The sequence below is a fragment of the Spodoptera frugiperda genome, chromosome 13, assembly GCF_023101765.2.
Source record: "Spodoptera frugiperda isolate SF20-4 chromosome 13, AGI-APGP_CSIRO_Sfru_2.0, whole genome shotgun sequence".
Lineage (NCBI taxonomy): Eukaryota > Metazoa > Arthropoda > Insecta > Lepidoptera > Noctuidae > Spodoptera > Spodoptera frugiperda.
Genome location: NC_064224.1, coordinates 7,651,654 through 7,664,739, shown reverse-complemented (window position 1 = coordinate 7,664,739; position 13,086 = coordinate 7,651,654). Strand labels below are relative to the sequence as shown.

The 13,086-nt window shown below is 36.0% G+C and overlaps 1 protein-coding gene across 1 annotated transcript in view; it reads right to left on the bottom strand.

The window, feature by feature from the left end:
* Positions 1-59: 59 nt before the first annotated feature.
* The window catches only part of LOC118270337 (ABC transporter G family member 20), a 79,046-nt gene continuing 66,019 nt past the window's right edge, over positions 60-13,086 (bottom strand). The window contains exons 13-18 of the mRNA XM_050698215.1: positions 11,221-11,336; positions 10,031-10,101; positions 9,489-9,586; positions 4,894-5,061; positions 4,355-4,462; positions 60-2,721 (exon numbers count right to left, since the gene is read on the bottom strand). Of these exons, the coding sequence (XP_050554172.1) occupies positions 2,528-2,721; positions 4,355-4,462; positions 4,894-5,061; positions 9,489-9,586; positions 10,031-10,101; positions 11,221-11,336 (755 nt within the window). The 3' untranslated portion in view covers positions 60-2,527. The remainder of the gene's footprint in view (positions 2,722-4,354; positions 4,463-4,893; positions 5,062-9,488; positions 9,587-10,030; positions 10,102-11,220; positions 11,337-13,086) is intronic.

Here is a 13,086-nt window from a genome sequence, read left to right as displayed (position 1 = left end):
AATTAAGTGTTAGATTATTTTGTAAACAAGTTGTTAAAATAAATAAATAAAACGATACCATGTTTTCTATTATTTTTATTTATTTATTCATCACTTATAAATATATTATCACAATGTCATTGTAATTGTAATTTAAATTTAAATTTGAGCTGAAAATATTACAAGATAAGAAAATAGACCAATACATTTGCAAAATAGTATAAATAAATTACATTACATACAGAAATTCAATGAAAAAACACAACATTTTTGTAACGTCACGGCTTTTATCCCCGAAGGGATAGGCAGAGGTGCACATTACGGCACGTAATGTACACCCACTTTTCACCATTTGTGTTATAAGTCCCATGTAATAGATTGGTAGGTCCTAAGTAACAGCTCATTACAAACTTACTTTTATATGTAGGTAGTAACTTAAATAAATTAAAACCTAAAATTACTAAACTAGAAATTATTTACAATAGAAAAACACATAAAAATAAACCATTACCTAATACAGTGCAGCACATCAACCTATACCTTTCTGTCTTTCTGAATTTCAACTTTATTGCGTTTGAAATAAAGTCGAAAGTTAATTTGAAAAATTTACAGATTAGAGTAAGTTGAGTAGCTGGCTATTGTACATTTACGTATTAAAATAAATAGAATCAAGTACCACAGATTATATAATTGAGAGCTTATATGGAGGATTAATTTGATAGTGTAGGCAAGTGTCCTTACTTGTAAGTTATCATTACTTTTGGTAAAACAAAATCATTAGGAATTTAACTAATAGTATCTTTAGGTGATAATGATAGTCAAAATTAAATACGTGATAATTATATGACACTATATAAATGTGAACGTTTGTTTGTTTGGATATTTGTCCGTCAATTACGCTGAAACTACTGAACGGATTTTGACGGAAATTTGGTATACAGTATGAGGTTACTTTTATCCCACGAGAACGGCAGCAGTGAAGCCGTTGGCAGAAGATAATTATAGAATTATCACAAAACCTTAGACAAAAATGTTATACATACCTACTTGAATGAATAAAAAAGTTGATGAATGAAATTGATAAAACTTTTAACATAATTTAATTTCGTCGAATGTTAGTTTCAAACGCATAATAATTTTAGTTTTCTATTCACTTATTCGACTTTTAAAAACCATTTGTTTAAAGGAAGTTATGATTGGCATTTGTCTACACGCAAAAACTATAATGTACCATTTTTAGTGTAACACCATTTGCCACTATATATTTGAGATAAATCATCTCCAATCTAAATACTTGGTTGTGTTTATGTTTGTCTACGTGACATTGTTCGCGTCCAACTACAACGACCGTGGCCCTAATTCTTCAAAAATATGCTTTAATAGTTTTGATTACGGACCTATGAAACAGTTTGTTTTGTTTATTTCTTAAGGTATCTATTTTATTGACATACTTTTAAATAGTATTATTGTAATGATTGTAAATAAAAGCATTAAAGTGGTTATTTTGAATTAGATTTTCGCAGTCGGGTAAAAAAGAACATTATTTATTGCATTATTGTTTACAAACGTCATGTGGATTTTAGTACTCCATTTTATAACTAATCCGTGTCAATTATAATTATTTCTTTTAAAATATGAAAAGTAGGATTTGTTTGAAAGTTAATCTAATAGTGCTTACTGTAATACCTCGTAGTATTGACGACATAATAGTAATTATTGTACAAAACGGCATAACCCATCCCTTTGCAAAGAAACCACACCATAGCGATAAAAAAACATTACAAAAAAAAACATAGTTATTTGAGCATAACTACAGAAAAATAGAAATAAACTCATGTCGGATGATTAATAACATTCCATTGAAATATATTATGAGAAATATTTTTACATAATGTTTCGCTAATTTCAGATCCAGATATCAAACTATTCATTGTTTTTAAACATCAGGTTCTACACAAATTAAACATTTAAACTAACTTAATTTAAAATGCCCAATTCTTTTCATTCATATTTCGTCATTACCAAATTTTAAGACTTCCTAAAAAACGTGGAAAGCCTAATTAACAATGTAATACCATCTTAAGGTTAGCGTCCACAGACCCGCATCGTACGCATTCCGTATAACGTCATCAGTACGCATCGCATGCAGACATATTGCTGATGATGCGGTCCGTACGATGCGGATCAGTGGACGCAGTTGTATGAGTTTTTATTTAAGAAAAACTGAAATCCTTTGCGTGTGGTGTATACGATGCGGGCCTGTGGACGGGCACCTAATGGTCACAATTTTATTATAAACTTAATCAAAACGTATTAAAATAAAATTGTCAACATCCTCTATCTATATTAACATACTAATTCAAAAATATCATCAATTACTACCAACTACCCCGAAGCACTGCAAAAATCAACCACATGAACTAAGACACAAAATTCCAAATCCATTAATACAAAAAGTTACTCATTCACTACACACACCGAATCTAAATCTATGGCAAAGAAACCTATTGAGCAATTTGATTCTAAACTACAGCTGAAAGTGGACTCTTCAGCCCTTCTTGAATTTGAGGAGTAGGATACTCGTTGTGAGGTAGACAGCGATCCAGGTGGCAACGGAGATGAAGCCCGCGTAGACCGTAGGGCTCTCGACGCCCCAGCCTCTCTGCAGCATGGAGCGAAGACCCTCAGTCGATAGAGTGAGGGGGAGGAAGTAGCTGATCCATTGGAGGATCACGTGCATACCTGGAATTGGGAAATAATGGTTAATAATGGTGGTTTAATACTTTGAGTGCCAACAAAAATCTTTTGAAGGCAAATCCACCGCTAGCGTCGTTCATTTTTGCCCGCCCATGGCAGTTAATGTGTAAAAGACTATGATGAATGAATGATGAAATGGCGTGGTAAATTATTTGGTAGAGAAAAATACATTTGATACGTGCACTGGTGGCAATGGACTCAGTTAAGCTATGTTTTATATGAAAAGATGCATGTAAAGGATGCTTGCCATGGATGGCTTCTCTACTATCGATGGTCGCCCTGGCACAGGTACTTAACGACAGCGCATCTTCATAGCACAGCTTAGTATATTTGGTAAAGGTCTCATTATTTCAAAAAATGCAAAATGTATGAGAATTTTCTCATGAGTATCATCAGTACTACACTGAAACTAGTCACATGAACCAAACCAGACTCTCATTCTAAAATAAACTCTAACGTCATTGCATCACATATCATTTTTGTTCCTCTCTATGGAATACCCAAGGATAATTACTATGTCCGTATCTCTGTGTCAATCACGTTTATATTTGGTCAACGAGTTTTGTACCGAGAGGGTCTAAAAATAGGGTTCTTATTTATTTGTCTCCTTGGAGACCTGTAGTGTCCATTATGTGCTATATTTGAGGCAGAAATAATGTTATGGTTAAGGAAAATTAGGGTTTATTCCTGAGTGGCATGATTGACAGAAGGGTCAAAATCTGAACCTACAACTAAAACTTCCTAGAAATTCCTAGTATTGGAGGATAGAAGAGATACATCAGCAGTCTATGATTGTCCACTGCTGAACAAAGAGCCTTCTCTAAATAATAGAGTCTGTCATATTTCTTTAAAAAAGCGCTGTATTATCAAGCCTTCATTAAATCGGTTCAGACAATCGTGAGATAATCGCGCAGAATCATACATACCAAACAGAGAACCTCCTTCTTTCTTGAAGTCGGTTAAAAACAGTCAACAAATCTTTATACGTGCCAAAGCCTAATTCTTAAGGAAGGCCATAATATACCTATATCTACTATAATATATGTATAACTATCACAAAAGTCACGTAATTCACGTGCTCAGCGCTCGTAAAGTGTGATACGTGACAAAACGTATACCTACTATTGAACGTCAAACGTATGTGAATCCGCGGGGAATAGTTAGTCAGGTAAAAATACGACTGGCTCGTTCGTTGAGTTATCGCAAACATGGCTACTGAGCTGAGGTATCGATTCCCGGAATGAGTAAAGTATTATTGATATTTTCGATTTTCGGAAAACCATAATAAAATTGCTGGCTTCTTTTTCGGAGTTAGGAATTTAAGCCGGCCTCATCTAGTTATTTAAGAGATTGACGTGTAAAAGAGTTACATTGTAACCTGTTTGCAAAATAAATATCATTTATTTATCATTTATTAAGGGTGGTTGGGGAATCGGGGATTTGGAAGATTGGGCCTACAGTAACCCCACTCACACAGCGAAGCACAATGCAAGCGTTGTTTCACGTCGGTTTTCTGTGAGGCCGTGAATGTATCTCTCCGGTTTAGCCGGCCTATTCGTGCCGAAGCATGGCTCTCTTAATACTAGACACATAATATAGATAAAGATGAATATCTTACCTTCAATAGGCCAGATGATTCCGCAAAGCATCACCATGGGTAGGAAGGATCCGAGAGCGAGGTAAGTAGCCGTCCTGTCGGTGTCGCAGATTGTGGAAACAACGAAACCTGTGAATTTGAAACAAAACATTAGTAGTTATTTAATTTTCTTTTTCTCAAGTCTTCGATCATCGAGTATGACAGTTCGATTTTATTATGTTATTATTATATTGTATTTTATAATGTTTTGAATCTAATAATGTATTTTTTTATGGTATAAGCCGGTAAACGAGCAGACGGATCACTGGATGGTAAGCAATTTCCGCCGCCTATGGACACCCGAAACACCAGAGGCATTACAAGTGAGTTGCCGGCCTTTTGTAGTGGGTAATGTAAACTATAAAGTTCATGCCTTCATTAAAGCTTCGAGTAACCACAAAGCTTTAACCAATTAAAAACCAGAAACACTTCATAACATTTCTAGTCACAATTTTAAAAAATCTAGCTGTAATTCAAAAATAAACCTTACAGCTCAAGTTTTACATCACAATATTACTCACCGAAAGTCATGCCACAGAGTCCAGTCATCAAAGTCAGGCAGATCACCCATCCTACCGGCCCCTTGATGGTAAGGCCGAAGACCAGGAAACCGAGGAGCAGCACCATTCCTGACTGCAGCATCATGATCAACATCTGGACTAGCACGTGGGAGAACAGGATCTCAGTACCTGAGGACAAAATAGTTCATATTCAAGTAATAGCTACTTCCGCGCGGTTTCACCCGCTCTGCTCGGTTCCTATTGATCGTAGCGTGATGATTTATAGCCTATAACCTTCCTCGATAAATGCGCTAACCAACACATAAAGAATTATTCAAATCGGACCAGTAGTTCCTGAGATTAGCGCGTTCAAACAAACAAACAAACAAACTCTTCAGCTTTATAATATTAGTATAGATTAGTATAGATTTATTGCATCCATAATGTACACAGGGGTTTGAAAATACCTACAGTATTAAGTCACAATTACGGTTTGGTTAGGGTATTACTTTCTAGATTAAAACTACGCCAATCTTAATTGGGATTTTCAACGTTAAAGCAAATATGAGAAGGTTGAAAATCTATTAGTAAAAGAATAGTACTTAGAACCTTTGCAGCCATCATTTATACTAGTCGTAGCCGTAATATATGTATAAGGTTGAAGCTTGTTTGTTTGAACGTGCTAATCTCCAAAACTACTAGTGCGATTTTAATTATTTTTTGTTGGATAGTCCATTTATGGAGAAAGTTATAATATATTATACGTGTCTAATATTTTTCGTTACCTAACTAACTGACGGACGGAAATAGATTAAATTTAGAATAAATTTTTAAACCTTGTCATCATCCCTATTACAACTCCTGCCTACTTTAAACTAAGTAAAAAGTGTACAGTTACAATTTTATTGTAACTTTCGTGAGACATGACGCGGCGATTTATTGACAGTAGCAGCGCGACAATCGCCGCGTCGTGTGTCGCGGAATGCTGCTCATGAATATGAGCCTCTAGCATGGCTTGACACTAGTCGAGTTCCTCGTGAAACAAAAACGTGAGTAAGCCGATAACATAATAATTAATGTACAGTTACAATAGAAAATTCTTAAACGAAAAAAAATAAAACCCTCCACACATATATACAAACGAACAGAGCAAAAACCTCAAAGAGCAAGATAACATGGATTCCAAAGGGTCCTGCAGCCAGTTAGCATCGTACCTTGTATTATCAAAACTAATTGAGGTATCAGCAGGACTTAATGGGCTGAGGGCCTACCACAAGATTATGAAACGAAAATTCGTTATAAAGGATACAATATTTTAAACCATGGCAAACGAAATCTATCACATATGTATAAGATCTTACTTAATATTATAAATGCAAAAAAAATGTATGCATGCTTGTTATTCAATCACTTCAAAGCGGCTGGAGGAATCGATGTTTGCTACTCAATTCTGTCAAAACTGCTGAAGGATTCGGGAGGAAATTTAGAGCAGGAGTGGATTATAAATATCTGGAATAATACGGAAGCTACTTTTTATCACATGCAGAAGCTAGTTTGCATATTTATGTATCATCACGTCATGCAAATATGTGATGATACTCAAATATAAAGGGACAGTATTTAACGTATTCATTGATAAAATTATTAATTATCGTTGTTGTGATCTGGAGCTGCAGACTTATAATTATAAAAAAATATAATTATAAATATAAGACGCAATATAAAGAAATATTATTTCGAAAAATTGTAGTAGGCCCCCAGTTCGCTCAGTGGAAAATGTCTTCGTGTAACAGTCTGTTCGAATAAAATTATATTATCATGTTATCATCGTTAACACCGTGTGTTGGGAACAAATGGATTGTACTCGGGAAATGGAGCTGGGAAGGTATTTAAAAGTATCGTTCGGGAAATAATATGTAGTATTTTTGTTCTGTATTTTTACAGAAATGAAGATTCAGAAGTATTTTTTTCTAAAGTATAAAGTCGGTAAACGAGCAGAACCACCATCACCTATGGTAAGCAATTGCCGCCGGCCATGGATACTTGAAACACCATAGGCGTTAGAAATGCGTTACCTTTTTGGGGGTTAGAAATTTAAGGGTTGTTGGGGAATGCAGGATTGGGGAAGGGACCCCTTCCTAATCTTCTAAGAGGGGTAACTTCACTCTTTGTTTCACGTCTGTTTTCTATGAGGCCGTGATGTAACTCATTCGTGCCGAAGCATGGCTCTCCCGTACTTATTGTACTCACAAATGTAGAGATTTTAATAGTTTTACTAGTATTAGCTACTGATATTAAACAAATACACACAAATTCAATGAATCAAAATCAACGAACATTATCTGAATGTAAATTAAGCAATTGAATTAAACATATAAGAACCTAAGGCTCTTAATAAACATATATTTTGGTTAAAAAGGAGTCATTAAAATGAACTTGCTAAATTAAGTGTTTGAGTTGCGAACTGGACATTGAAATTAGATTTGATTTAGACCAAAACTAGGATCTTGTGGTCTTGTCTGTCTAGTTGCTGGGAGGATTCCTTAGACCTTTCTGAGGGGTTTGTCATGTTTGGAGGATATCTTAATCCTTTCTCAGCGGATTTGATTAAGTTTCAAGGAATTGTCAAGCTGAATTAACTTAAGCTAGTCTTTAAGTAGTTAATATAAGAAGACATAATTGAAACGAAAACTGTTTTTATGTAGGTACTAGCTTCTGCCAGCAACATCGCCCGTGTCCCGTAGAATAAAACGTGACCATGACGAATATACTATTGCAGACCATAATCTACCCCTGTTCTAAATTTTATCTCGATTCTTTCAGCCGTTTTGACGTGAAAGAGTAACAAACAAACATATAACTTTTCGCATTTTATCTAATACTAGCTTCTGCCAGTGGCTTTGTCCGTGTTCCCGTAAGATAAAACGTGACCTATGTGTTATTCCAGACAATTATTTACCCCTGTTCCAAATTCCATTTATTCAGCGATTTTGACGTGAAAGAGTAACAAAGAACATACATACATACAAACTTTTGCATATTATCTAATATTTTTCTCTCACACCTCTACCTGTTCTTTTAATACATATTATGTGAGATATAAAATGTCTTACAGTATTCTATAAAGCAGTCTAAATACTTAACATTCGTGAGGCAACATAGTTTGGAAAGAAGTTTTAAACCTCAAGTCTTACTCAAAGCCAGACTCGAAAGTTTTTACTTATTTCAAACTGCACTAGAAGCTAAGAGCATAGTTCTAAGACTTAAGTTTTGTAAAGAAGATACAATATAAATATCGCGTCTATTCCCTAAAGGAGTGTGCAGAAAGACTAGATATTTTGGAACGAGCACCTAGCTTAACTGACGGATAGACTGATAGACTATTATTTATATTCTTATTTGTTGACATTTCAAAAGTATCTATTTATGGTTTAATCGGAATAAATCATTTGACTTTAAAGACTTATGTAGAAACAATGAACACATGCCAATATTTTATATTGTGTTACTATATTATTTTCTTGCTTCACCAGCGTTCCCATGGGATGAAAAGTAGCCTATATATGATATTCCATAATTTCATCTCGATCTCTTCAGCCGTTTTGACGTTATTGAGTAACAGATATACACAAATTTATGCACATTTAAATAAAAAATAGTTAGCCCATTCTAGGATTTTCTTCTGTGTGTTTACAAATACACATGACACCCAGACCAGAAACAAACACGTTGTACCTACGACAGCCGGTTGCCCAGCCACTGCACCAACCGTACATATTAGAAAATTCTGGGTAAGTCGAAATAGATCAGAAATGGACTATAAAAATAGAATATCATCCCCTATATAAATAGGGATAGCCCTATATCATAAATATATTTCTACTTAACATTTCTATACTTCAAATCAAACAACTTTTCTGGAAGATATGAAAATAAAATGTGGGTTCCCCAAATAGCATTCCAATGCTACCTCTATCTGGTTCTTTACTCTGATTAGGGTCGGGTTCCCTAACTGGTGTCTAAACTGACAGACTATTAAACTAGTTAGTCTACAATTTAAATGGATTACAACTTTGGGGGTAGGTAGTTTAAAAGCAATTATCTTTTAATTTTTGACTGAATAGTGAAGAAGAAAATAGTGAATATTTACACTTCTGTATTTTCTTTCTAGTTTATTTTTAGTTTTTAACTTAAGTTTGTCATTTAATATCACCCTTTATTCGTTTATTTTTCGCATAGTTTTATTTTTTTAGTAAATAATGATTTGACTGCACAATTGAGGCTGGCTGTCGTGTAACGGGTGGCAGGTTCCATTCCCACACGGAGCAACTCTTTGTGTAATCTACAAATTGTTGCTTCGGGTCTGGGTGTCATTTGTATGTGAAATTTTATGTTTATAAACGCACCCACGACACAGGAGAAAATCTTAGTGTTGGGCAACGATTTAATAAAAATGATGTCTACAGCTGTTTTATCATTCGTAAATGACATTTGTAAAATAGTATTATAAGAAAATCTTTTAAAATGTCTAGTAATTAGATGTCTAGCTGCATCACCAGGTTCCACTTTAACCAGCTTAATAGTAAAAGTTAAGTTAAAAGTTTTGGTGAACTTACCAGTAATTCCAGAAACCAGTGATCTCTCGAGGATACCCTCATTCCTCTCAGCCAGCATGGAGCCTGAAGTCAGAGCCACCGCCAAGAAGAATACGATTCTGTTGACAGAAAGATTATCTTAAAATATTTGACATTATACTTAGGTACGTAAAAATATTCGTAACAAGCTTCTGCGCAGAAGAAATGTGGCCGAAGCCGCTGGGCTTATTGATTTTGAGGTCACATTTCCGTGGGATGAAAAGTATCCTATCACTCAAGTCAGCTCATACCCTCGGTGTATCTATACCAAATTTCATCAAAATCCGTTCTGTAGTTTCAGCGTAATTGACGGACAAACATCCAAATATTCAAACAAACTTCCACATTTGTAATATTAGTGTGATTCGAATTGTGGCTACAGCTAGCTGCCAGCGAGCTTACGGCGCGTCGCCCGCGAGGTGCCCGCGCGAACCAACGTGCTCGTTGAGTGTGTTTTGATCTTTACTCCGGTCGAGCCAACGCTTTCGTCATCTTTCTTTCTTTCTCATTATGATAGTACTTACGTCAGAATGACACCAGGTCCAGCGAAGTCAGTCAAGTTGGGTACCTCCAAACCGTAAACTGGCTTGTTGAACTGAAACAAAATAAAATATTTGTTATTTATGCCTCGTTGATTGATATAAGGGCCTTGCCAATGATAAAGGGGCTCGGATTCTAATCTTTGTGCTTTCGGACTTCATAGCCATCGAATCGTAATATTCTCAATTCTCTATCTAGGTAATTTATATAGTTTTCATGGTGCATACCCAATCATACTAAGTAAACTCAATCAAGGAGATTTTTTTGATGGCGTTTGGTTACCTACAGAAAGTAGTACGTGGTAAACGATAATGGTGGCCGATAGAGAACGCCTACCTATGAGAAAACCTATTCACTCGGGTCTTGAAGACACCCAAGTTGCATTTGTGTTGCTCTCTTAAGAATTTTCTAATAAAGCAAAAGTCCATCATTGGCTAGGGTTTAACCAAATATCACTTCCAAAGATAGTGAGCCATACAATGGTAACAAACTACCCAACCGGGCCAATCTGGTTAGCCTCGTAAATTTAATTCTACATCTGTCTAGACTAGACATCAGACGCTCCATCTAGAACTAAATCTGGCTAGATTAATGTCTGAGCAACTTGTCCGTTTGTTTGTCTCAACTTAATGCTAATGAAGGTTGCTTTATCGTTCATAGTGTTTTGTGGGGAATTATCATGATAGAATAGTTTGATTCTTATAGCTAAGCGAAGTTAAGGATAAGTAACGTAACAATAATGTAACTTTATGACTAAATACTCTTTGTGTGGGAGAGCCAGTCTTTGGCACAAATGGGCCGGCTCGACCGGAGTGATACCACGGCCTCAAAGCAAACCGACAAAAACACATACATATGTACCATAGATTGCACCGAGTGCCTGTGGCGAGCAAGAGGTCTCGGGTCCGATTCCCAGTAAAAGTAACACTAGGCTTTTTTCAGTTTTTCGAATATTCCTCAGTTTGCAGCACAGGACCAACGACTTCACTTCCGAAGCTTGGAGGTGAAGCACCGCTGAACTTCTTGACTCCTTGCAATTATCACTTTTTGGAGAGCGTGGCGAATCCGCGAAACATTGTGCAGCAGTCACCCAAAGGTGCAGTCAAAATAGTATGTAAGTTACAAAGAATATTTAGCAACAATACTTATTACAGATTATTATTTGCCAACTTACAGTGACTGGTATGGACATGATCCTAGGTGGCAGGTCGCAGACTTTAGCCAGGTGCTCCGTAGCTTCCATGAAGGCCAGCTGAATGTCTCTTGACAACATCCACTCCACTTGCTTGTCTGTTGGCAAAACAAATCAAATTAATACAAAGATTTTTTTTATGAAACAAAAAATAATCTAGCACATTTTCTACACTTAGATGAACTACCTAAAGTATATCTACAAAGAAAATTGAGAGAAATAGCGACCACTCGAAAACGGGTAGGCTGCACTTTTTTGAGGGGCGAAATCATCCAATGACTTCTCCCGCTTTACTGACTAAAAACCACCCCGTTCCTACTCCTGCTTTTCGAACCGAAGCCCCGGTAAACCCGCTAGGTAGTCCTCAGCTCCGGATCAGACACATTCTACACTTAGACAAGCACTTGAAAACGGGTAGACTGCACTATTTTTGAGGAGGGAATATCATCCAACGACTTCTCCCGCCTTGGGCGAGGCGAGAGGCAGTGTCAGATTCTTATTGACTAAAAACCACCCCGTTCCTACTCCTGCTTTTCAAGCCGGAGCCCCGGTAACCCGCTAGGTAGTCTGCACGAATTAATGTCAAAATGTTAAACAAATTGCATATTTTATAGACTTTTTTTAATCCTAAAAAATCAAATATCTAAAACCTACAATCCACTAGGGTTTTTGGGCACAATACAATTTATAATACCTTAGGGATTTAGCCAGACATCAAGACATTTGTCTACGCAATTTCAAGATTGTGTCTTTACTATCTAAGATATAAAGTTGATAATGAAATGACATATTTATAGCCCACCACGATGCACTGAGTCCTGGGCGCTTACTCTTGAAACCAATCTCAATGTCAATACAATACAATAAAATATCAATAATTATTTAAAGTCAAACCCAATCGTAGCAGTTGAAATAAAGTCAAAATTATTTATTTCAAATAGACCGGGAAGGCACTTTTGAACGTCAAAGCAAATATTACTACTTATATAAAGAAAACGAAATGTCTGTCTGTCGGTCAGTCCTCTAGGGAAGCTATATGCACGTTCCAAAGTGAGTTCCCAAATGCAGAAGAACGGACAAGAAAATGCATAGGTTACTCTTTTTCAATCAGGTTCACAATACAATACTTGATTACATTGTTTCGTTGGTTCAATTATGTGAGAACAGCCAAAGGGATCGAAAAAGACAATAACTTTAAGGACAGTAAAATAATACAGTCTGGAGCTGACCAGTCCCAGTCCAAATAACATTCAGAGTACGGAATATAAAGCCAAACTCCATTTAGCTTATCCAATATTCACGCAATACGGATGCAATAGGCGCGCGCAATGCTTCAGCACTGCTAGGCTGGCTCGACTGGAGTGATAGGTATTATTCGAAGGCCTAATAGTCCAACACTATTAATGATAAACAACTTTTTTATGAAAGCCGGTAAACGAGCAGACGTATCACCTGATGGTAAGCAATCGCCGCCGCCCATGGACACTTGAAACACCAGAGGCGTTACAAGTGCGTTGCCGGTTTTTTGAGGGTTAGGAATTTAAGGGTTGTTGTTCGGCTTGGTACACAAGAAATTAAAATGTAATATACTTGAGGCTAAAAAAATATAAAGAAAACATAATCATAAACATCCAGGTCTAAGAAGATTCAGTTATGAAATTAATTTCTGCAATTCGTTCATAATGTTGCGTATTTTATTGTGTGATTCTCCTCCAATTCTTCAAATGAGCTATATTAGAAATGTTTCACCCGATGTAACCTTTTTAGGCCCCCTGTTCACTTTTCTCAATCTTAATAATATAATACAATGTTTAAGACGGAGATCTTTTTAAACCAAGATGCTAAATT